The 26,613-nt window shown below is 49.8% G+C and overlaps 1 protein-coding gene across 1 annotated transcript in view; it reads left to right on the top strand.

Moving 5' to 3' along the window:
* Positions 1 to 14,678: 14,678 nt before the first annotated feature.
* The window catches only part of LOC140387707 (serine/threonine-protein kinase 33-like), a 144,941-nt gene continuing 133,006 nt past the window's right edge, over positions 14,679 to 26,613 (top strand). Inside the window, exons 1-2 of the mRNA XM_072470881.1 lie at positions 14,679 to 14,924; positions 17,500 to 17,619. Of these exons, the coding sequence (XP_072326982.1) occupies positions 17,539 to 17,619 (81 nt within the window). The 5' untranslated portion in view covers positions 14,679 to 14,924; positions 17,500 to 17,538. The remainder of the gene's footprint in view (positions 14,925 to 17,499; positions 17,620 to 26,613) is intronic.

Genomic DNA, 26,613 nt, shown 5'->3' with positions numbered 1-26,613 from the left:
TAATGAATTAGATTTTGAAAGTGTTTTCAATTTAATCACCTGCTGCATTTAAAAAATTTGTTTGGAATATTTTTCGAAGGTTAAACATGTTAAAAGATGAATGGATAAATATTAATTACGGAAGTGTTTAATATTTATTATGTGCAAATATTGGGTTTTCCTATATATGATATACAGGGCAGCACGTTGGTGCAAGTGGTTAGCACAGTTGCCTCATGGCGCCGACGCCCCTGGTTCGATCCCGGCTCTGGGTTACTGTCTGGGTGGAGTTTGCACATTCTCCCTGTGTTTGCGTGGGTTTTGCCCACACAACCCAAAAGATGTACAGGGTAGGTGGATTGGCCATGCTAAATTGCCCCTTAATCGGTAGAAATGAATTGGATACTCTAAATTTTAAAACAAATGTATAATATACAATCCAGTATCAGGCAATTCAGTCCAACCAATCCATGCTGGTATTTATGCTCCGCTCAAGCCTTCTTCAATCATTCCTCATGCAAATCCACTATTGTGACAGTCGTGATCCCTTCTCTTTGATATTACAGCATTATTAAAGTTATAGGGTGGCGCGGTGGCACAGTGGTTAGCACTGCTGTCTCAGAGTGCCAGGGATCAGGGGTTCAATTCCGACCTCGGGTGACTGTCTGCATGGAGTGACGTTCTCCCCGTGTCTGCGTGGGTTTCCTACGGGTGCTCCGGTTTCCTCCCACAGTCCAAAAATATGTACAGGTTAGGTGGATTGCTCCTCAGTGTCCAAAGATGTGCAGTTTAGGTACGGTTATAGGGAGTGGGCTTGGGTAGGGTGCTCTTTCCAAGGGCCGAATTGCCTCCTTCTTTACTGTAGGGATTCTGTGATCGTTAGAGAAAGGGGCAATCAAACCTCAGCAGTTCTACTTGAGGTAGCAATATTTAGACAAATGTTGATGTGGGGCAAAATCAATAATGTTTTGCTGATGTTTCCATTAGGATAAATTTATTGTAAAGTGGAATCCTTTGCATATATTTAACCTCCCTGCCTTGTGCACATTGTATTCATGTCATAAAATGTTTTGAATACTTTGTTTAAAAACTGAAGTTTTTGTGAGGGATGAGAGGGGGGGGCTGGAGTTGGCCACATGTTGTTAAAGGTGTAATTGCTTACTTAAAAGAGGAAAAATAGTGAAGTTGGAGTTAAGTATGAGATGAAAAATAGAAGATCAGCAAACTGAACACTGAGAAAAGGTTTCAAATAGGGACCCTCCCACATGGGAATAGGTCAGCTGTTGAATGGATTGCTTCACTAGACCACAGCTGAAGGAAGCTATCATCACATGGTTTTAGTGTTTTAAACTATTCAAACAACTTCCTGACGCCTGACAGTATTTTGCTCCGACATACCTCCCTTCACCAATGGTTTAGAATACTTCATCTGAAGGACCTTTATCACCCTACACTTTTCATTTGAGATCCTAACAGAGCTAACGTTGTGAAACATAGGTTTTCAAAGTCACAAAGCTAGTTGGGAAACCAGAAGGGTACTAACGTAAAGGGTTAACGTCAGGAGCACCTGATACTGATTCCGTTATGATGCAATGTCTCTGAGATCTGGTGGGAAACAGAAGTACAACCTCGTGTCGAGTTACTGAGATATACATAGATCTCTAAATAAACAACAATGGTTTTTACAAATAACAATCTTCGGGTGACAGGTAAACCTTAAAGAAACCCAGCTAGACCCTGAAAGCAAGATGGAAAATGGTGGCAACTGACAGAATGTAAAAGGCCCTGAAAACCCCCAAGTGAAGACAGCTGATCTGAAGGACCGACAAATCCTTGGAAAAAGGATCAGAAGATAAACCTTTTGAAGACTCACCTGAGAAAGGAGCATTGTGAGTGCATCAGGTGTGGGCTGGTGCACAAGTCCAGAGTCCAAACAACAGTGAGTAGATCTCCAAACCAGCCTACTAAAGCAGAAATAGATCCAGAACTTGGGACAAGCATGGAGTAATGGCCCATAACATCTGATCTTTGGGGAACATACCCAGGGGTACCCCTAACAAACAAGCACTGAGGAACCCCCAGTCACCCCCCACCACCGCCCCCTCCACCAGTAGTTCCCGTGTAAGGATTGAATAGCAATTGCCCAGGATGTTCAAACATCTGGTTGGGCAATTGCCCCCTGCTGGGAATCACATAATACTCCAATTTAAATCGTAGTATTTGGATGGTTCTGACTGTCTTACAGGAAATGTTCAAAGAATTATAACCATTTCTAATTCCTGGAAAACTCTAGTGCTGACACCACCGGCCCCCAAGGGAGTCCCCAACTACCTGGTTCAGTCTCCCAAATAATTTCCCCACCTCTGACTACACTCTACCCCCCCCCCCCCCCCGACTATCGCTGAATCCCCGACTACCCTCCTCACACCGCTGACTACCTCCTCTACTATCCCTCGCCACCTCCCCACCACCCACTCAGACTACCCTCCCCATGCCCTAACTACCCTCTCCATTCACTGTCGCTTGGGCGAAATCTTGGGTGTATCTGAGTGGACTGCAGCATTCAAGGAGGAGGCTAATCACTACCTTCTCAAAGGCAATTAGGAATGGGCAATAAAATTGCTGGCCGAGCCAATGACACCCAAGCACCGTGAAAAGAGTACATACAAAACCCTATTCTACTCCTTTCCCCCTCCCTACCTAAGCCTACCCATTTCCTTGCCCTCTCAAAGTTCACCTTATCAAGGCAGCTGGTGCCATAAAAATGAGGGCATAGCTTCCTTACCCATGAGCCATTATGACAGTTGTTGAGACAAGCAGTGCTGGAACATAAAGCATTTGACCAGATCAAAAACCTCCTAATTTCACCAGAAATTCTAGCACACTATTATCTCACAACCATCGATAATTTCTGAACGACAAACTAGTCATTCCTCAAGCACTTCGACTCAACCTTCTCCAGAAAATCCATCAAGGTCACTTGAGGATAGAAAAATGGCAAGCAGGAGCCCAGCAGTCACGTCCAGTGGCCGGGTGGAGTCTGCACATTCTCCCTGTGTCTGCATGGGTTTCCCCCAGGTGCTCCAGTTTCCTCCCACAAGTCCCGAAAGATGTGCTGTTAGGTAATTTGTCAACATTCTGAATTCTCCCTCTGTGTACCCGAACAGACGCCGGAATGTGGTGACTAGGGGCTTTTCACAGTAACTTCATTGCAGTGTTAATGTAAGCCTACTTTACTTGTGACACTCAAAGATTATTATTATTGAAGTCTGAGACTTTGGGGGAGATGCAAGAACATAGAACATACAGTGCAGAAGGAGGCCATTCGGCCCATCGAGTCTGCACCGACCCACTTAAGCCAAACTTCCACCCTAACCCAGTAACCCCTCCTAACCTTTTTGGTCACTGAGGGCAATTTATCATGGTCAATCTACCTAACCTGCACATCTTTGGACTGTGGGAGGAAATCGGAGCTCCCGGAGGAAACCCACACAGACGCAGGGAGAATGTCAGACTCCACACAGACAGTGACCCAGCGGGGAATCGAACCCGGGATCCTAGCGCTGTGATGCCAGTGGACAAGGGAGTAGCCCGGTACGCAAGTAGTGCAAGGTGTATGTCGGAAGCGGAGTCCGAGGCCTTGCGGATGAGCCGCTTAACGATGTGCACCCTTTTTTCGACTTTGCCATTGGACTGCGGATAGTGCGGACTGGAGGTGACATGCCTGAAATTGTAGCTCTTGGCAAACGTGGACCATTCTCGACTGTGGAAGCACGGAACATTGTGGCTCATGACGCTGTTCGGGACGCCATGCCGTGAGAATGTCTCTTTACGCGCGTTGATGACGGTCCGTGAGGTGAGGTCTGGCAGCTTCAGCACCTCAGGATAGTTCGAAAAGTAATCGATGTTTAAGATATAGTCCCGACCATTCGCGTGGAATAGGTCAATGCCAACCTTGGACCACGGAGAGGTCTGGAGGTCATGTGGTTGGAGCGTTTCCTTGCTCTGCGCTGGTTGGAGCCTCTGACAGGTTTCACAGTTCAGGACCATGTCCATGATGTCCTGGTTGATGCCGGACCAGTAGACAGCTTGCGTGGCCCTGCGTCTGCACTTTTCTACGCCCAGGTGTCCCTCATGAATCTGCCGCAGCACCATGCTCTGGAGATATAGCAGGATGACTATCCTGTCCAGCTTGAGCAGGATGCCGTCGATCAGCGTCAGGTTGTCCTTGACGTTGTAGAATTGAGGGCATTGCCCTTTCTGCCAGCCATTGCTGAGGTTGTGGATGACTTGCTGCAGCAGGGGGTCTTTGGCCATCTCTTCTCGGATGAGAACGATCTTCTCATTTGTTGCCGGGAGAGTGCTTGCACACAGTTGTACCTGCAATTCAATGTGCTGGATGATCTCCAGTGGTTCACTGGGTGAGTTGATGGAGCGAGACAGTGCATCGGCGATGATGAGCTCCTTGCCAGGTGTGTACATCAAATTGAGATCATACCTCCGGAGTTTGAGTAGAATTCTCTGCAAACGAGGCGTCATATCGTTCAGGTCCTTTTGGATGATGTGGACCAGAGGCCTATGATCCGTCTCAACAATAAATGTTGGCAAGCCGTAGACATAATCATGAAATTTGAGGATGCCGGTGAGAAGACCTAAACACTCCTTCGCAATCTGCGTATATCTGGTCTCAGTGGGTCTGATTACCCGTGACGCGTATGTTACTGGTACCCAGGATGACGTGTCGCCTCTTTGAAGCAACACCACCCCAATGCCATCCTGACTCGCATCTGTGGATATCTTGGTCTCTCGGTCTGGGTCAAAGAATGCAGGGACGGATGCAATGGTGAGCTTGACTTTCAGCTCCAGCCACTCTGTTCGGTGCTCTGCCTTCCACTCACAGGCGATGATGCACGATCAATTGTACAAAGACTCAGGTTGGATACAACTGTGGCTTTATTGCAGTAAGATGTGTGGCATCCCACAGCAGCTGGCAAAATGGCTGCTGAATAGAGGACATGCATATTTATACTCCTACTGGGCGGAGCCAGCAGGCAGGGGTTACCGGTGAACCTGTAGTACAGGTCCTACCTTACATCACCTAATAAAGGTGTAACAGTGGTTTACCACATTCACCCCCTGTTAAAAATGAGTCCGGCGGGGGTGGTGGAGAACTATATACAGTAGTGAATTTATGTACAGTGTTTTATTAGGAGAGAAAAAAAAGTATTTTGAAAGTCCGGTGCCAGTTAGAGATTCAACCAGTCTGGTGCCTTGACGTTCCGCTGGGAGCGACGTAGCAGTGGCGGCGATATCGATGCTGGCGACGTCGGTGCTGGCCTGATGTCGGGTGACCCAGGGAGCGTGCCGAAATCCTCTTCATCCTCTTGCGTGGGCAGGGGAAGGAGGGATGGTCCTGGTGGGGGTTAATGTTGGGAGCGCCGGGGGAGGGGAGGGTGGCGCCCAGCCGGGGAAGTGTGTATGTGTGGAACCTGCTGGTGCCAGGTCCCTGAGGGAGACAGTATCTTGGCAGCCGTCGGGGTATGCCACATAGGCACACTGGGGGTCGGCGTGGAGCAAGTGCACCCTATCCACCAACGGGTCCACCTTGTGGAGTCGGACGTGCCTACGGAGCAGGACCGGTCCTGGAGCTGCGAGCCAAGTCGGGAGCGACACCGCGGATGTGGACTTCCTGGGGAAGGCAAAAAGATGTTCATGGGGTGTGTTATTCATAGCGGTGCACAGTAGCGACCGGATGGAGTGTAGTGCATCAGGGAGGACCTCCTGCCAGCGAGAGGCTGGGAGGTTCCTGGACCGCAGGGCCAGCCCTCCAAACCGTCCCGTTCTCCCTCTCTACCTGCCCGTTTCCCCAGGGGTTTTAGCTGGTCATCCTGCTGGAGGCGATACCCCTGCTGAGCAGGAACTGACGCAGCTCATCACTCATGAATGAGGACCCTTTTTCACTGTGGCTGTAGGCGGGGAAGCCGAACAGAGCGAAGATTGTGTTGAGGGCCTTGATGACGGTGACAGACGTCATATCGGGGCGGGGGATGGCAAAGGGGAACCTGGAGTACTCATCGACCACTCTGAGAATATACGTGTTACGGTCGGTGGAGGGGAGAGGCCCTTTGAAATCCATGCTGAGGCGTTCAAAGGCGGGAGGCTTTCACCAGGCGCGCACGGTCCGGCCGATAGAAGTGCGGCTTACACTTCGCAGAGACCTGGCAGTCCCTGGTGACTGTCCATACTTCCTCGACGGAGGAGGGCAGATTTCGAGCCTTGACAAGATGGTACAACCGTGTGACCCCCGGGTGACAAAGGCTGTCGTGCAGGGTCCGGAGTCGGTCTACTTGTGCGCTGGCACATGTACCTCGGGATAGGGCGTCTGGGGGCTCGTTGAGTTTGCCAGGGTGATACAAAATCTCATAATTATAGGTGGAGAGCTCGATTCTCCACCGCAAGATTTTATCATTTTTTATCTTGCCCCGCTGTGTGTTGTTGAACATGAAGGCTACCGACCGTTGGTCAGTGAGGAGAGTGAATCTCCAGCCGGCCAGGTAATGCCTCCAATGCCGCACAGCTTCAACGATAGCTTGGGCCTCTTTTTCGACGGACGAGTGCCGAATTTCTGAGGCATGAAGGGTGTGGGAAAAGAATGCCATGGGTCTGCCTGCCTGGTTCAGGGTGGCGGCAAGGGCGACGTCTGATGCGTCACTTTCTACTTGGAAGGGCAGTGTCTCATCTACTGCGTGCATCCCAGCCTTGGCTATTTCAGCTCTGATACGGGTGAAGGCCTGTTGTGCCTCAGCCATAAAGGGAAAGTGGGTGGACTGAATGAGTGGGCGGGCCTTGTCCACATAGTTTGGGACCCACTGGGCGTAGTAGGAGAAGAGCCCCAGGCAGCGTTTGAGGGCCTTGGACCATTGGGAGGGGAAGCTCCATGAGAGGGCGTATGTGGTTGGGATCAGGTCCCAGAACTCCGTTCTGGGCCACATAGCCGAGGATGGCTAGGCGGGATGTGCTGAACACGCACTTCTCCTTGTAGGTGAGGTTGAGGAGAGTGGCGGTGCGGAGGAATTTAGCAAGGTTTGCATCGTGGTCCTGCTGATCATGGCTGCAGATGGTGACGTTGTCTAGGTACGGAAAGGTGGCCCACAAACTGAACCGGTCGATCATTCGGTCCATCTTGGAAGACCGAGACCCCGTTAGTGACACCGAAGGGAACCCTGAGGAAGTGATAGAGCCGACCGTCCGCCTCGAAAGCGGTGTATGGACGGTCTGATTTACGAATGGGGAGCTGGTGGCAAGCGGATTTGAGGTCTATCGTTGAGAAGACCCGGTACTGCGCAATCTGATTGACCATAACAGATATGCGTGGGAGGGGTACGCGTCGAGCTGCGTGTACCGATTGATGGTCTGGCTGTCGTCCACGACCATTCTGTGCTTCTCCCCAGTTTTAACGACTACCACTTGACCTCTCCAGGGGCTGTTGCTGGCCTCGATGATGCCCTCCCTAAGCAGCCGCTGGACCTCGGACCTGATGAAGGTCTTGTCCTGGGTGCTGTACCGTGTGCTCCTGGTGGCAACGGGTTTGCAATCCGAAGTCAGATTGGCAAAGAGGGAGGGTGGGTCGACCTTTAGGGTCGCGAGGCCGCACACAGTGAGGGGTGGTAGCGGCCCGCCGAATTTGAGGGTGAGGCTCTGGAGATTGCACTGGAAGTCCAGGCCTAGCAGTAGTGCAGTGCAGAGATTAGGAAGGACGTAGAGGCGGAAGCCACTGAAATCTACGCCCTGGACCATGAGAGTGACCGTGCAGAACCCCCGGATCGGGTCGGAATGGGATCCGGAAGCCAGGGAGATTCTTTGATTGGCGGGGTGGACCGTGAGGGAGCAGCGCCTTACCGTATCCAGGTGGATGAAGGTTTCAGTGCTCCCGGAGTACAGCAGGCAAGAGGTCACGTGGCCGTTGATTTTCACCGTAGTCGAGGCGGTGGCCAGGTTATGTGGACGAGACTGGTTGAGCGTCATTGAGGCGAGCTGCGGTTGGCCGTCACTGGCGTCCGAAGATGGAGAGCGTGGGGGGCCCAGGTCGTGGAATGTTGTCGCCGTCCATGCCCTGTGGGGAAGACAAGGTGGCGGCACCTGAAGATCCTCCGGGGGACAAAATGGCAGCCCCCATGGGCCGCACGTTACAGGGCTGGACAAAATGGCGGCGCCCGTGGGCCGCACGTTGCGAGGGCTGGACAAGATGGCAGTGCCCATGGGCCGCCATTGGACTGCGGGGGGGAAGATGGCGGCGCCCACTGGCCGCTCGCGGCCTCGGGAGGTGAAGATGGTGGCACCCACTGGCCGCATGTGGTCCGGGATGAAAATGGCGGCGCCCATTGTGTGTGGGTCAGGGAGGAGGGGGCGATAGCGTCGACTGTGCGGGCCTGGCACACCGCGGCGGAGTGGCCCTTTTTGCTGCAAGCCTTGCAAATGGCAGCGTGGGACGGGCAGAGTTGGCGAGGGCGCTTCTGCGGCCGTTTGTGGGGTCCACGAGGGGTAGGACTGGTGGGCTGCGCGGCCGGAGGGGTAGGCCTGAGCATTACGTGAGGTGACCGTCATGGAGAGAGCTAGCTTCTTAGTCCCCGCTAGGTCGATCGTGGCCCCTTCAAGCAGCCTTTGGTGAATGAGGTCCGACCCAATCCCCGTTACAAAAGCATTGCGCATAAGTAGGTTAGAATGTTCGGTGGCCGTAACGGCCTGACAGTCACAGTACCAGACGAGTGGGATTAGGGCCCGCCAGAAGTCTTCTATGGACTCACCAGGGAGTTGAGAGCGAGTGGCGAGTACATGCCTGGTGAAGAGTGTGTTCGCTGTCTGTAAGTAGTTTTCTTTGAGGAGCGCCATGGCGTCCGCGTAGTTCGGGGCGTCCTGTATCAGCAGAAACACGCTGGAGCTCAACATTGAGTACAGGATCTGTATCTTCTGAGCCTCCGTCAGAGGGGTGGTTGCTGAGTTGATGTAGGCCTCGAAGCAAGCTAGCCAGTGATTAAAGTCCTTTCTGGCATCGCTCGATTGCGGATCCAGCTGCAGGCGATCTGGTTTGATCCGGAGGTCCATCTTCTAGAAAATCTTACTGCAATAAATTTATGCACGATCAATTGTACAAAGACTCAGGTTGGATACAACTCTGGCTTAATTGTAGTAAGATGTGTGGCCTCCCACAGCAGCTGGTGAAATGGCTGCTGGAGAGAGGACACACATATTTATACTCCTCCTACTGCCAGCAGGCAGGGGCAGCCAGCGAACCTGTAGTACAGGTCCTACCTTACATCACCAAATCCAGGTGTAACAGTGGTTTCCCACAGGCGGTTGATTTTTTTCACCAGGTTGCGTAGGGCTGTGGTGTGTGTGGCCAAATTCGGGATGGGCTTGCCAAGGAAATTGACCATTCCCAGGAAGCGCAATACTGCCTTCTTATCCTTGGGGACTTTCATTGCCTCGATGGCTTTAATTTTGTCTGTGTCCGGGCGCACACCATGTCGCGAAATCTGATCACCCAGGAACTTCAGCGTGGATGTCCCAAAACAGCACTTGGACCGGTTTAGCTTGAGGCCATGTTCATGTATGCGTCGGAATACTTTCTTGAGTCGCGACACATGTTCCTCTGGGGTTGTGGACCAGATTATGATATCGTCAACGTAGACACGAACCCCTTCTGTTCCCTCTATCATCTGTTCCATGATGCGATGGAAAATCTCTGATGCCGAGATGATGCCAAGTGGCATTCGGTTGTTGCAGAACCTGCCAAAAGGCGTGTTGAAGGTACAGAGCTTTCTGCTGGATTCTTCAAGTTGGATTTGCCAAAATCCTTGGGATGCGTCCAATTTTGTGAAGAAGCGCGCGTGTGCCATCTCACTCGTGATTTCTTTCCTCTTCGGGATGGGGTAATGTTCTCGCATAATGTTTTTGTTTAGATCCTTGGGGTCAATGCAGATGCGTAGGTCCCCCGAAGGCTTCTTTACGCACACCATCTAGCTGACCCAGTCGGTTGGTTCAGTGACCTTGGAGATGATGCCTTTTTGTTGTAGATTCATGAGTTCTGCCTTCAGGCGCTCTCTCAGTGGAGCAGTGATTCGTCGTGGTGCGTGGACCACTGCCTTGGCCTCAGGCCGCAGTAGAATCTTGTACTCGTACGGCAGCGTGCCCATTCCGCTAAATACATCTGGGTACTGGGTGAGGATGTCGTCGATGCTGGCCTGAAAATCCGAATGGGACAGCGTTGTGGTATAGACCCTTTGAATGAGGTTCAGTTGCTTGCAGGCGTGCGCACCTAGCAGGGACGCACTGCCTGGTTGAACAATCTCGAAGTGTACACTTGCTCGTGTGTGTCGGCTGGACACCTGCAGATGGCAGGACCCCAGTGCCTTGATTGCGTTTCCATTGTAGTCCAGGAGTTTGCAGGCAGCTGGAAGGATTGTGGGGGCTTCTTGATTCTCTTTGAAGTCCACCTGCGAAATCAGGTTGGCAGACGCACCCGTGTCCAGTTTGAACTGGATGGGGCAGTGGTTGACCTTCATCACTGCATGCCATTCGTCCTCGGAATCCACGGCCAGGGTTGATTGGACTTGCGATGTGTCTGGTGTGGCGTATTCGCACTTCGTAATAATGCCCACTCGGTAAGTGTTGTCCAGGTATTCATCATCTGGATCCGTCGCACTGCCTGGATCAGAGTCATGCATTCGGTGTTGCACAATTCTAATGCGCCGCTGTCAGAATTAGGAGTCCTGACTGGTGGTGCAGATCTGCACAGGGCTGCATAGTGGTTTGATTTCCCACAGTTTAAACAGCGTTTGCCTCTTGCAGAGCAATTTTTTTTAAAAACGGGAGGTGCCGCAGTTTGCACACGTCATCATGATGCTCAGTGCGTCATTGCGCCTGCGCGGTGCAGTTCTAGGACATCTGCACCTGCACAGTGTGGTTTTTGGCCCTATCGTGTTCCCGATCGCATTGCGCATGCGTCGGGCCCCCGGGAAGAGCGCGCAAAATGGCCGCTTTCGTCAATGTGGAGGCGCTGCATCCGGGAGATGGCCTGAACACTCTCCACCTCATGGGAGGCTTGTTTTTCACTTTCTGCCGTTTTGTACTGTGAATAACGATTTTTAAAGTGCTCAAGCACAGTACACGTTTCAATCGTGACTGGCAGGGTCATGTGCTTGATTTTAAACAATTGCTCTCGCAGTGGATCAGAGTGGACTCCAAAAACGATTTGGTCTCTGATCATGGAGTAAGTGATATCACTGAAGTTGCAGGATTGCACTAACAGTCTAAGGTTAGTTAGATAGGAGGTGAAGGATTCGTCTTTACCTTGCATCCTCTACTTGAAGATGTAGCGCTCAAAGATTTTGTTGGTGTCCACCTCGCAGTGGCTGTCGAATTTGTCCACGATGGTTTGGCACTTCGTTTTGTCCTGCCCTTCGGAAAAGTGAAAGGAGTTGAAGATCTCTATCGCATGGTCACCCGCATTGGTGAGTAGAAGAGCTATCGTCCGCGCATCGGCCGCGCCAATGAGGTCGGATGCTTCCACGTATAGTTGAAATTTCTGCTTGAATGTTCGCCAGTTGGCACTAAGATTGCCGGTGGTCCTGAGCTGATTAGGAGCCTGAATCTTGTCCATTGTGCCTGTATGCAGTAGCTGGTTGTCACGGATCTTGCTGAGTTGAACTAATAGATTGAACAGTCACTCCTGGTATCATATTATGTTATGCTTCTTCAGATAACACAGGCTGCTACTTGATGCAGTCTTAACTAAAGGATGCTCCAGACTCTGAAATGAGTTCAACGTGTTTATTGAACTATTAACACAGTTCTCCAATGAGTTCGAGTCTCTGTTAATCTACCTGTAGTAACTCAGTCTAACTGTACCAGCTTGCTCTAAGCCACGTGCTGGGGTGTGATGCTGCTGATCAACCCTGTCTAACTCTCTAGATGTCTGTCTGTGGAAAGAGGCAGGGTGTGAGTGCCTCATCCCTTTTATAGTGTTTATGTCATGCCCCCTTGTGGTGATGCCACCTCTGAGTGTCCTGGCTGCCCATTGGTTGTGTCCTATTCGGAGTCTTCATTGGTTGCATGTTTGCATATCATGACAATTAACAGGGTCGATGCTGAGAGGCGTTTACCCCTTGGCTGGAGAATCTTAAAAACTAGGGGTCATTGTCTCAGGATAAGGGGTCAGCCATTTTAGAACTGGGATGAAGAGAAATTTCTTCTGTCAGAGAATTGAGAACCTTGGAATTAGCTTCCACAGAGGGCTGGGCATGTCCAAACTGTGAGTATATTCAACATTGAAGCGCACAGATTTTTGACATTCAGGGTATTAAGGAATACAAGGATAAGGCGGGATCATGTGTGCAGTTCGAGGTCTATTCCTGCTCCTATTTCTTTTGTTCTAATATTGGGGTGGGGCGCCACAGTGGCACAATGGTTAGCACTGCTGCCTCACAGAGCCAGGGACCCAGGTTTGATTCCAGCTTTGGGTGACTGTCTATGTGGAGGTGGCACTTTCTCCCCGTGTCTGCGTGGGGTTTCTTCAGGTACTCTGGTTTCCTCCCACAGTCCAAAGATGTACAGGTCAGGTGGATTGGCCATAATAAATAGACCGTTAGTGTCGCAAAGATCTGCAGGTTAGGTGGGGTTAAGAGGATAGGGAGTTGGCCTAGGTAGGGTGCCCTTTCTCAGGGTCGATGCAGACTCGATGGGCTGAATGTACTGTAGGGATTTCTATGGATTGCCAGTTCTTAGATCAGCTGATGTTCAGCTGCACTAAATTGATGGAGGCAAGTAGAAATTTCTTATTGTAAGGTCAATGGTGTTATAAATTATTTTCAATATCTATTGAGCCAGTTACCATCAGCTCAAAGAGTGGGCAGACTTCCTCATTAAAAAGCCCTGCCCTTCCTTACAGTGGCGATAGCTCCAGTCAGAGTTTGTTAAGATAAACAGACTGACGTAAACCTATTTGTCGCGCCCACTTGGCATTCAGGGCATTATGCTAACCAAATGGGGAACTTGTGATGGAAGAGATAACACACCAGCTTCCCGGTAAATGCGTCATCACTAAATGTCACCCAGCATTTAGGGGTTGTTACATATCACAATGACTCGTGCTTACCTGTCAACACGTTTGTCTTCAGTTTCACAACTGAACTACACAACTCTTAACTCCAAAAAACAAAACTGCTGACCATTTAAATCATAATGTTGGACAATGACTTTCTTTCGCAAAACGCATTTTAATGGACGGCTTCACAGAAAATCTCCCTCTTGCTGAACAAATTTGTAGGTCAAAGTCATCAGCAATTGGCTCGCACAACATTCTTTCCTGACGTTTTTGAAAGAGGGCTTCAGCAAATACTCATCGCATTTGTAAATTGAGTCGCCTTGATGAAATTGTGGATCACCCTACTACATTTCCAAAGAAGAATATCCACTCCCACCATCAAAACAAAAGTTCACTTACACAAAGAACGATCTATGACATTCATGGCAGTGATTGACATAACCAATAAAGCAGCTGTAATTGTTCTCATTCCGATGAGTTCAGGCTACTACCCTCACCTTTTAAAAAAATACTTATATTTAACGATTGCAGTTGTCACAGAGGAGTCCAGATAGGAGGGTTAAAACAAATGGTTTATTGCCAAAGTAAAGAATGTACAAGTCCCAGTCCGGGCCCCAGTCTGCAGCTCAGCTCCAATCTGGGCCGGCTTTTAATGTCCTGAGTTAACTATCCCACTGAAGGGCTCTCGCCCCTCAACGGGGGAGCTCGTACTCCACGAGACTCATGGGGGGATTAATCAGGTGATCCCCGTGGGTTTCGTGGGGGTTTATAACAAATGACAATGAGTTAAAATTAAAATCCACAGTAAGTTTACCTCACAGTCATCCCTGTGTGAACATAATGGTTGACCTCTCTTTGAACTTAACTTAATAGTCCATCACGTTAAATTGAGCAGTTGCCGTCCAATATATATTTTAACCTATTCCTTGGCATTACTGATTACCCGCTAAAGCTATGACCACATCAGCTTGTGATTTAAAGGGGCATTGTTCTCAGGAATTTACAGCTGATGAACTGTGGTTTTAAGTAAACCTATGATCATTTCCCAATCGCAATATTTTATCCAGTTCAGAGATGATATGACATATCATAAACAGCAACCACTAGAAAATCACATGGAAGGGGGAATTCTATTATGTGCCCAATTGCAGTGCCGATCATACATTTGAAACAGTTTTAAGAAAACTACGTTGTTATGGTGAGAATGCTAAGCATCTATGGCCACCACCATTCGTCAGCCGGACATTTCTGAGAACGTCTTTAAATCACAAAAGTAAAAAAGGATGAATTAAATGAGGACAATGCCCGAGAGGTGATCAGTGGTGCTAATGAATAAGTTGAACTTGCAAGCTAAACATGCTAACTGCCTATCAAGAAAATTAGAAATGAGTTGTTTACGAAAAGTAACCATTGTTTTTCTTTTGTTACCCTGAAGAATTCTGGCAAGGTTGCTTGATGTGAGCTGGTGATTGGTAGGTGGGTCGCTTTTTTTGTGGTGATTTCATTATATAAACTATAACAAAGGCTTGTGGAAGCATAGTATTACATGATCCACATTGGACGTTACTATGCAACGTGAAGAAGGTTGTGAGACAAGAAAGTATTAAGTTAAGTAAGCCATTGAGTAGATTGAATAGAAAATTCCACAGAAATATGATCCAGAAGGAAGGAATCAGAAGGTGATTAGTGCAGCATCTCAGTTGGGTGATTGGAAGTTAATTTCTCCGAGGAATGTTTTGCTATGTGGCAGTTCAGAATGATATACTAATGGAAGTTCATTGTCAGACGGAAATGAAGATATAAGATCATTTTTATTTCACGCTGGTCTCAAAATGTCAATGGTGTAAGTATTTTTCATATCATCATGTTGATGCAATTCCTCCATGTCATCCTATCTTCCTTATAATGTGATAGCAAACAGTCCTGGTTGCTACAAAGCTGCATTGTAAGTACTCATTCCCTTTTAAACCTGGACTCTAGAAATGTCCGGAGGGTAGAAGGCTGTGCATACAGCACACAGGCAGGATACATAAGCTTTCAGACTATCACAGACACAAACTTGTGGTTGGACTAGACAATTAAATCTACGAGGACATAACTGATTTATTGAGGACAATATCACTTGAGTATTTAACAAATGACATTCTTACAATGCAACAAGTGTTTGGAACCTTTTAGTTGTGTGCTGTTACTTCAGAAAGCACACTTGGCTGTTGAGTCTAAAAGTCATTTAAACATTTTACATACAATAAGTTTAACGTTTGACTGTGTAAATGGAGCACTGGCATTTGGAATTACAAGGTCACTTGGTATTTTTGAATGTAGTAAAGTTTTATAAAAGTAATATTTTTCCTTCAATCGCTGTTCTTTGATATATGATCATGCATTGGGTGCACCTTCCCTGGTTCCAAATTGTTGCAAGATCAATTGTTCATTTTAAATCTGGGATTGATCGATTTTCTTTACCCAAATATATTAAGGGGTCTTGGGCTGAGGCGAGAAAAGGGGTTTAGGTCACAGATCAGCCATGATCTCATTGAATGGTGGCACAGGCTCAAGGGGTGGGATTTTTAGTTGGTTGTGAGGTTGGGATCACAGGCTTGTGATTTTGTACCACTGGCTGCTGTTCTTGTTCGACATCATGATCCTGACCACGAGTCATTTTTTGAAAAGCTGGATTGGGGTCGGAATGGCTATCCGCCAGCAAGTGTTAAGTAGCCAACTGAGGGCTTTAAGGCCCCTTTCTCATGCCTACTGGGATCTCCAGTCAGCTTGTGGACTTTGGGTCAATGCAAGATCTCGTTAGACCTCGAGGCGCTCCGTGTGCCGTAAATCTAACGAGAGGCCTCTTGCGAGATTTAATGGCCTTGGCTGCATCACCTAATCGGGCGCGACAAGGCCGTTCGATAGCCCCCATTACCTCTGATTCGGCCATTTGCGCACTCTTAATGCTGCTGCCCCTCTGAGGAGCTGCCTGCCTTTATTTTGCATGGCAGCGACAAGCTCAGTCATGGCTTCCGCCTGCCGTTGCTGTTGGTGCCAGGCAGGCAACGTCCACCTCCTGGAGATGCTTGGCACCATGAATTGTGTGTTGAGCTCGCCTCCTGCCTAATTTCGGTATTTATATTTCAAAAGAGTTTCACATAAGCACTGTAGTTGAGGTGCGAAAACAAGCATTGGATTCCAACCCTGTTTTGATAATCCATGCCCGTGTTTGAGGTGAAACATGTGGGGAAAGTATTCGACTTGGGGGCTGGGGGGTGGGGGGGGGGGGGTGAAGGGGAAGGGGGTGTTCAGGACCTGGAGGACACCAGAACTCACCTAAGGATCCTACATACGCTCTTCCACTGAGTTCATTGGCTCACAATTAAAGGTGGAACCCCGCTGATTATTCTTTGCCCTCACTCAGAGATATTGAGACTGATTGCAGTGTCGCAATGCAGTACCGCAGTGCAGTGCCCCAGTGCAGTACCCCAGTGCAGTGTCACAGTGAAGTACCCCAGGGCAGTATCACAGTGCAGTACCCCAATGCAGTGTCACAGTGCAGTGCCCCAGTGCAGTCACCCAGGGCAGTGTCACAGTTCAGTGCTCGAGTGCAGTACCCCAATGCAGTCACCCAGGGCAGTGTCACAGTGCAGTGCCCCAGTGCAGTGACCCAAGGCAGTGTCACAGTGCAGTGCCCCAGCGCAGTGCCCCAGTGCAGTGCCCCAGTGCAGTACCCCAGCACAATGTCACAGTGCAATACCCCAGCACAATGTCACAGTGCAATACCCCAGCGCAGTGCCCCAGCTAAGATGAACTATATTAGGGGCCATCCTTGCCTGGATACATGACACCTTATCCATTGAGCGCAAATCATTCCACAACCTTTGAAGTGGATAGAATAATAACCTGTGTATACACTCTATGAGGCTGCGATATTTAGCCTAATTTATGTAAACCTTTGAAGAATAAAATATCTGTCTAGTTTCATTACCCCAACCGAACATTGTTTTTATATTCAAACAATTTAATTATATCCATCATAGTGGAGTGGGAGGTATCCAACCTCTGGGGCCATATGAATGTATACCAAGTGTGTTTGTTGGAGGTGGAGTGCTTGTGTTGGGGTTAAATCTAATTGTAGATTGTAGAAAGTCACTGATACTTACAGAACCTAGTGTATTGATTTTGGGCTTAATCACAAATGACCAGCGCTTTCTGTATCTATGGGGCTCACTTAACTCAGAGTACAAACCAGTGTGTAAGACTAAGCACCAAAGGATTGAAATGCCTGGTATTTAAGGGCTGGGTTTCCAGTGTTCAGATGCTACATGTGCTCACCAGGCTTAAAGATGTACATCGCTAACGTAAAAACAGACAATACCGATTGAATGCTGAATAACGTATTCTGTGCCATGTCCTTTTCTCATTAAAAGGTGACAGTTGAACAGGTACTAGATTGTCCATGTGCAAAAATGGCTTTTCAGCGAGCTTCTTGCAACAATACAGAGATGACTGTGCCTCATCAAAGAATAGAGGATGAGTCTGTTATCAAGGTAAGATCATTCCATCTACTTTCTGAAACACCCAAGATTCACAAGCACATGCACAATCACAGAATTAATCATCATGTCAATTATCAACAATATTAAGCTGCATATTTCAGTCATGCAATGGGCATTTCTGGTGCTTTGTTGAACACTTTTCCTGAATTCTGATGTAGTTTGGCTCTTTGGTTTGAAGTGTTTCCGACCTCTGCAGTAAGCTGTGTGTTCCTCAGTTGAAAAATTACTGAAAATTGCCTCTTAACAAAGTCCTCCCCACTAAGCTTTCAAAACTGAAAACTCAAAAATGCATGGCTTTTTTCAGTAAATAAGGTTAAAGTGTTTCCACTGAGAGGAGGGTTGATAACCAAAGGACACTGATTTAAGATCTTTGACAAAAGAAGGGAAGGGCTGCTGACTAGCTGTTATTGCCTGAAATGCACCGTCTCAAAGGGTGACGAAAGCAAATTAAACAGTTACTTCTAAAAGGGATTTGGATATATTCTGGAATGGGAACCTTTGCAGGTTGAAACCAGGGGAATGGTATTAATTCGATCGTTCTTTCTAAAGGCTGTCACAGGTGTGGCAGGTTGAATGGCCTCCTCCTGTGCAATAAGATTCAATGATTCTAAGAACCATAAAGTGAGAAAATAATGAAAAATATCTCCGGCAAGAAGTTAATTCGGACAGTGAACATCTCCTTTTTGTCTTGCCTTGTGTAGGTGTAGTGTTGATGAGTTAATAATGTGATCCTGAAGTGTGCAGGCCAAGTAGAAATATTGCCCATGTGTTATTTGGAATCTGCAAGTATTGTTGTGAGATTGACAGCTCTAGTTTGGACCCGATCCTGGTAGAACCACTTTCACATTGCGGACCTGAAACTGTTAACATTTTTGCCCATGCAATAGCAGTATGCTGCCTCGATACAGGGATGGCCAACTTCACTGCTACAGTTAAAACTGTATCGTTCCAAGTGCAAGGAGGAGAGAATTCCTACCCCGAACAACCCACCCCCTGCCCTGTAACACACAGAGATAAGATGTGGAGATGCCGGCATTGGACTGGGGTGAGCACAGTAAGAAGTTTTACAACACCAGGTTAAAGTCCAACAGGTTTGTTTCGATGTCACATACCTCTTCATTCACCTGAGGAAGGAGCAGCGCTCCGAAAGCTAGTGACATCGAAACAAACCTGTTGGACTTTAACACAGAGATAAGTTAGGTATTAAAAAGTGCCCAAAAGATCAAAAGGTGTGAGGCTTCTATATTCCGGTTATCTCTCTGTTCACTCAGAACTCGTTTCTTTACTGCCAGCTTGGTGTCAACGCAAAACTAATGTTAGTCCAGAGTGATGGCAAATCACGCAGCGAGTGGTTAGGATTGGGAACATACAAGCTGATAGTATCAGCTGCATCATCAATGTTCTTCCCTCCATCATTTGTTCATCAATGGGATTGTTCGCTAATGGTTGCACAATGCTGCGCATTATTCTCTGCATCTCAGATACTGAAACAGTCCATGTTCATATGCAGCAAGACCTGGACAATATTCAGGCTTGAGCTGATAAATGGTAATTCACACCACACAAGTGCCAGGCAATGTCCACCTCCAACAAGCAACAATCTAACTCTCTTCCTTTGACATTCAATGGCATTACCATCCCTGAATTCTCCACTATAGACATCCATAGAATCATAGAATAGAATTCCTACAGTGTAGAAAGAGGCCATTCAGCCCATCACGTCTGCACTGACCCTCTGAAAGAGCACCTTACCTAGGTCTACTCCCCTGCTCTATCTCCGTTCCCCCACCTAACCTGCACATCTTTGGACTGTGGGAGGAATCCGGTGCACCTGGACAAAACCCACGCAGACACCATGCAGAGACACTCACCCAAGGCCAGAATCGAACTTGGGTCCCTGCCGCAGTAAGGCAGCAGTGCTAACCCCTGTATCATCATGCTGTACCTTTGACGAAAAGATGAACTGGACTAGCCATATAAGTACTGTGGCTACAAGAGCAGGTCAGAGGCTGGTAACTCACCTCCTGGCTCCCCAAAACCTGTCCACCATTTACAAGGCATCAGTCAGGCATGTAATGGAATAGCCTCCGCTTACCTGGAGGAGTGCTGCTGCAACAACTCTCAAGGATTTCAACACCATCCAGGAGAAAGTGGTCAACGTAATCGACACCCCATCAACCTCCTTAAACATTCACTCCATCCACCACCAAAGCACAGTGGCAGCAGTACATACTGTAAACAACTCACCAATGCTCCTTCAACAGCTCCTTCCATTCCTTTCAAACCTGTTACCTCTACCACCTAGAAGCACAAGGACAACAGGTGTGAGGGAGGACCACTGCCCACAGGTTCCCCTCCAAGCCACTCACCATCCTGACTTGGAAATATATTGCTGTTCCTTCACGGTCCCTGCATCAAATTCCTGGAACCCGCTTCCCAACATCACTGTAGGTGTAGTTGGACCACATAGACTGCAGCGGTTCAAAGGATATCTCGCCACCACCTTCTCTAGGGTAATGAGGGACTGGAAGCAAATGTTGGCCTAGCCAGTGATACCCACATTTCGTGAAAGAGTAAAAAAGTCATCAATTTTACATTCCTAAAATTAATAAGACAAATCAAAATAATCACAATTACATCTCAATTATTTTGTGCTGTCTACTAACAATAACTATTTTGCATTTCCTAGTGTTCTGTGCTGTGTTTGAGAGAGATAATTAAACTAATGTTCTGCGCCTCACGCTTTGATTATTGTGAGTTTTATTTCAGTACATAACACACCAAAATATTCATTAGATTAATAACATTGTGTGCTACTGATGTTGTAAATGTATTTTCATTATAGCATGCAAGCTGCAGTTAGGTGAAGGGAAGGAACATAGGAACTGGAGTAGGCCATTCATCCCCTCAAGTCTGATCTATCATTCATTTGAATCATGGCTGATCTGTATCCTCAATTCCTGGGACTGCCTTTGATTTCTTGGTCTCTTATTAAAGAAAAGTCTATGAATCCCGGTCTTTAAAACTGGAATTGACCCAGGACCCTTTTGGGGAAAGACATTTAGAGATTTCACCAACACAATATATTTATACGGTGCCTTGAATGTCATAAAATATTCTGAGGTGCTTCATAGAGGCAGTAAAAAACATGTCATGACACTGAAGTATATGGGGAGATATTAGGTTAGATGAACGATGCACTATCAATTACAACGAGACGAGAGTAGAGAGTAATCGAGGCTTTATTACACAGAGATGTGTGGCCTCCTACAGCTGTTGCCAAAATGGCTGCAGTTCGGAGAGCACACACATTTATACTCTGCCTACTGGGCAGAGCCAGCAGGCAGGGATCTACCCCCGTACCTGTAGTACAAGGGCCTTACTGTAATACCATCGTATTCAGTGCAGTATATACAGTATAAACAGTATAATGACGACCACATTCACCCCCTGTTAAAAATGAGTCCAGCGGGGGTGGTGGAAAACTATTTACATACAGGTTGTCATTAAAATTTCAGAGAAGGTTACAAATTTAGACGGTCGGGCGCCTTGATCCGTCGTTGAGAGCGCCGCAGTGCTGGTGGCGAGTCAGGTGTCGGCTCGGTCGTCGGTGACTCCGGGAGCGTGTCGACATCCTCTTCATCCCCGGGTGGGACCAAGGGGAGGATGGATTGTCCTGGAGTGGGGGCTGTGGTGGGGTGCGCTTGGGGAAGGGAGGGTGGCACCGTGGCAGAGGGGGGGGGGGATGTATGGGGACCCAGCTGGTGCCAGGTCCCTGAGGGAGACTGTGTCTTGGCAGCCGTCGGGGTACGCTATGTAGGCGTACTGCGGGTTTACGTGGAGTAGCTGTACCCTCTCAACCAATGGGTCCGTCTTGTGGAGCCGCACGTGCTTGCGGAGGAGAACGGGTCCTGGAGCTGCCAGCCACGTTGGGAGCGAAACACCGGAGGTGGACTGCCTGGGGAAGGCAAAGAGACGTTCATGGAGGGTTTAATTCGTCGCGGTACATAGAAGCGACCGAATGGAGTGAACTGCGTCGGGGAGGACCTCCAGCCAGCAGGAGGCCGGGAGATTTCTGGACCGTAGGGCCAGCTGGACGGCCTTCCAGACCGTCCCATTCTCCCGCTCCACCTGCCCATTTCCCCGGGGGTTGTAGCTGGTCATCCTGCTCGAGGCAATGCCCCTGTTGAGCAGGTACTGGCGCAGCTCACCGCTCATAAAGGTCGCTGTGGACATAGGTGGGGAAAACGAACAAAGTGAAGATGGTGTTGAGGGCTTTGATGATGGTCGCAGACGTCATATCGGGGCATGGGATGGCGAAGGGGAATCTGGAATATTCGTCGACCACATTGAGAAAATACGTGTTGTGGTCGGTAGATGGGAGGGGCCCTTTGAACTCCATGCTGAGGTGTTCAAAGGGGTGGGAGGTCTTCATCAGGCGCGCACGGTCTGGCTGGTAGAAGTGCGGTTTACACTCCGCGCAGACCTGGCAGTCTCTAGTGATAGCCCGGACTTCCTCGATGGAGTAGGGCAGATTGCGGGCCTTAATGAAGTGATAAAGGTGGGTGACCCTTGGGTGTCAGAGATCATCGTGCAGGGTCCGGAGTCGGTCCACTTGTGCGCTAGCACATGTACCTCGGGACAGGGCATCGGGGGCTCGTTGAACTTACCGGGGCGATACAAAATCTCGTAATTAAAGGTGGAGAGCTCGATCCTCCACTGCAAGATCTTATCATTTTTGATCTTACCCCGCTGTGTGTTGTTAAACATGAAGGCAACCGACCGTTGGTCTGTGAGGAGAGTGAATCTCCTGCCGACCAGGTAATGACTCAAGTGCCGCACAGCTTCAGCGATAGCTTGGGCCTCCTTTTCGATGGTGGAGTGCCGAATTTTGGAGGCATAGAGGGTGCGGGTAAAGAATGCCACGGATTTACCTGCCTGGTTGAGGATGGCGGCCAGAGTGACGTCTGATGCATCGCTCTCGACTTGGAAGGGGAACGTCTCATCGACCGCGTGCATCGGGGCCTTGGCGATGTCGGCCTTGATACGGTTGAAGGCCTGGTGAGCCTCGGCTGTCAGTGGGAAACCGGTCGAGTGGATGAGTGGGCGGGCCTTGTCCGCATAGTTAGGGACCCACTGGGCGTAGTACGAAAAGAACCCCAGGCATCGTTTGAGGGCCTTGGGGCAGTGGGGAAGGGTGAGATCCATGAGAGGGCACATGCGATCGGGGTCGGGCCCTAGAACTCCGTTCTGAACCACATAGCCAAGGATGGCTAATCAGGTTCGTGCTGAACACACACTTCTCCTTGTTGTAGATTAGGTTGAGGAGTTTAGCGGTGTGGAGAAATTTGGAAAGGTTAGCGTCGTGGTCCTGCTGGTCGTGGCCGCAGATGGTGACGTTATCCAGGTACGGGAAAGTGGCCCGCAGTCCGTACCGGTCAACCATTCGGTCCATCTCCCGTTGGAAGACCGAGACCATGTTAGTGACGCCGAAGGGAACCCTAAGGAAATGGTAAAGGCGGCCGTCCGCTTCAAATGCGGTGTACGGGCGGTCCGCCTTGCGAATGGGGAGCTTGTGGTAGGCAGATTTCAAGTCCACTGTCGAGAAGACCCGGTACTGTGCAATCTGATTGACCATATCAGGTACGCGTGGGAGGGGGTACGCCTCACGCTGCGTGTACCGATGGATGGTCTGACTGTAGTCAACGACCATCCTGTTTTTCTCCCTGGTTTTCACCACGACCACTTGGGCTCTCCAGGGGCTGTTGCTCGCCTTGATGATACCTTCCCGCAGCAGCCGTTGGACCACAAACCTGATGAACGTCCTGTCCTGGGCCTGAACCGTCTGCTCCTGGTGGCGACGGGTTTGCAATCCTGGGTGAGGATTGCAAACAGAGAAGGCGGGTCGACCTTAAGGGTCGAGAGGCCACATACAGTAAGGGGTGGTAGGGGCTCGCCAAATTTCAGGGTTAGGCTCTGGAGGTTGCACTGGAAGTCCAGGCCGAGTAGCAAGGCACAGCAGAGGTTGGGGAGGACGTAGAGCCGGAAGCCGCTGAACTCTACGCCCTGGATGGTGAGGGTGGCGATGCAGTACCCCCGGATCGCCATGGAATGGGATCCAGAGGCCAGGGAGATTCTTTGGTTAATGGGGTGTACCGCGAGGGAGCAGCGCCTTACTGTATCGGGGTGGATGAAGCTCTCAGTGCTCCCGGAGTCCAGAAAGCAGGATATCTCATGCCCGTCGACCTTCCCCTTTGTCGACGCGGTCGCGAGGTAGTGCGGTCGGAACTGGTTGATCGTGTTGGAGGCAAGACGCAGCTGGTCGTCGGCGCTTGCAGGCGATGAGCGGCCCGATGAGGTGCCTGATGGGCAGGGGTCCTGAGGCGGGAAGATGGCGGTGCCCATGGGCCGCACGTGTCCTGAGGCAGGCAAGATGGCGGCGCCCTCGGGCCGCACGTGTCCTGGGGCAGGCAAGATGGCTCCGCCCATTGGTTATGAGGCAAGCAAGATGGCACCGCCCATGGACCGCATGTGTTGTGAGGGGATCAAGGTGGCAGCGCCCACGGGCCGCACGTGGTCTGAGGCGAGGAAGATGGCGGCGCCAATGGCCGCACGTGGGGGGTGCAGGGACAATAGCAGCGATTGAGCGGGCCTGGCACACTGCAGCGAAATGTCCTTTCTTGCCGCAGGCCTTACAGAGCGCGCTCCGCGCCGGGCAGCGCTGCCGGGGGTGTTTTGTCTGTCCGCAGAAGTAGCACTTGCGTCCCCCGGGGTTGGCGTGGGGTTGGCTGGGGACGTCGCTGATGGGGTCCATTATGGGGTGGCCGCTGGCGGGGTCCACAATGCCCAGGAGGGGTGGGCCGTGCGGTCGGGGGCATACGCCTGTACGTTGTGTGAGGCGATTGTGAGCGAGAGCGCTAGTTTCCTGGTTGCCGCGAGGTCAAGCGTAGCCCCTTAAGAGACGCTGGCAGATGTAAGCCGACCTTATGGCCGTAATGAACGTGTCTCTCATTAGCAGGTTAGAATGTTCAGCGGCCAAAACAGCCTGGCAATCACAGTCTCTCACCAAGGCGAGCAGGACACGCCAGAAATCTTCCACAGACTCACCGGGAAGTTGGTGCCGCGTGGACAGAAGGTGCCTGGCGTAGATCTTGTTCGTCTGCTGAGCGTAGTTCTCCTTCAGTAGCGCCATGGCCTCTGCGTAGGTAGGCGAGTCCTGGATGAGGGTAAGGACATCGGAGCTCAGCCGCGTGTACAGAATCCGGAGCTTCTGTGTTTCTGGGATTGGGTCTGTCACAGATCCGATGTATGCTTCAAAGCAAGCTAGCCAATGTGCAAAGTCCTTTTTGGCGTAGTCTGCTTGAGGATGCAGCTGCAGGCAATCTGGCTTGGTGTGGAGATTCATCTTTGTAAAATCTCTGTGTAACAAATTGATGCACTATCAATTACGACGAGACAAGAGTAGAGAGTAATCGAGGCTTTATTACGCAGAGATGTGTGGCCTCCTACAGCTGCTGCCGAAATGGCTGCAGTTTGGAGAGCACACACATTTATACTCCGCCTACTGGGCAGAGCCAGCAGGCAGGGCCCGTACCTGTAGTACAAGGGCCTTACCGTAATACCCTCGTATGCAGTGCAGTATATACAATATAATACAGCAGTGGTGACTACCACAATGAAAAACTCTTAGGCCCGCATTTTCCAGCTGCCTGCCCCCCCCCCCCTCTCCCTCTTTCCTCTCTTCACCGCCCCCTCGGTGTTTCCCAATACTAGAGACGGCCCACCATTGGCCACCAGCAGGATCTTCCAATCCTGCTGAAGTCAATAGTGATTCCACTCATTGGCAACCTGCCATGATGGTGGGGGGGGGGTCTCCTTCGACTGGGCAGGAAGATCCCAGCGGTGAAACGGGCTGGAAAATCTTGCCCTTTAATCAAAGAGGTAGGTTTTGAGCAGTGCCTTGAAAAGAGGAGAGTGAGGTAGAGAGACGGAGAGGTGTAGGGAGATAATTCCAAAGCTGAGGGCTTGACAGCATGACCACCGATGGTGGAGCGATTAAATTCAAGGATGTCCATGGGGCCAGAATTAGAGGAGTGCGGATATCTCAGAGAGCTGTGGGTTGCAGGGCTAGAGAAGTACGAGACCACAGAGGAATTTGAAAAACAAGATGAGAATTTGAAAGTGAAGGGGTGGGATTCTCCATTGGCTGACGACAATATCACAAAACGCGATTTGGCAGAGAATAGGGTCTGACGCCAAAATCGCGACAGGCGCCGATTTGACGCCAGATCGCAATTCTCCGTCACCTCGACAGCGGCGTCAATGCAATCCAAAACGCATGATTAGTAAACACCGTTTGCATGTCATTAGCGGGCCTGACCCAGCATTCCCCAGGGCCTCCGCGATGCTCGGCCTCTGATGGGCTGAGTTCCCGATGGCGCGATTCACTTGTGCTTTTAAAAATCGTGAAACCGGCATCGTGTCTGCTGAGCGAGAGAGAGGTGGTACAGAAAGTGTCCAACATCGCCATAGTTTTCTGACAGTTGTGCCGAGGAATCAATGTAAATCGGTGTACACCGGGGTGATACGTCAACAAGACCTGGTGCAAGTTAAGACATGGGCAGCAGAGTTTTGGATGAGCTCAAGTTTACAGAGGGTAGAATGTGAGAGATTAGCTAGGAGTGCATTGGAATAGTCAAGAGCAGATGTAATGAAGACATGAGTGAGGGTTTCAGCAGCAGATGAATTGAGACAATGGAGAGGTCGGGTGAGGATATGGAGGTGGGAATCGGCAGTCTTAGTGATGGCATGGGGGGGTCGGAGAATCGCCGGGGGCTGGCGTGAATCCCGCCCCCGCCGGTTGCCGAATTCTCCGGCACCGGATATTCGGCGGGGGTGGGAATCGTGCCGCAGCCCCCCGGCGATTCTCCGGCCCGCGATGAGCCGAAGTCCCGCTGCTGGAATGCCTGTCCCGCTGGCGAGAGT

Source organism: Scyliorhinus torazame, chromosome 13, assembly GCF_047496885.1.
Source record: "Scyliorhinus torazame isolate Kashiwa2021f chromosome 13, sScyTor2.1, whole genome shotgun sequence".
Lineage (NCBI taxonomy): Eukaryota > Metazoa > Chordata > Chondrichthyes > Carcharhiniformes > Scyliorhinidae > Scyliorhinus > Scyliorhinus torazame.
Note: the sequence above shows the minus strand (reverse complement) of the source record. Positions and strands in the feature narration are given on the sequence as shown.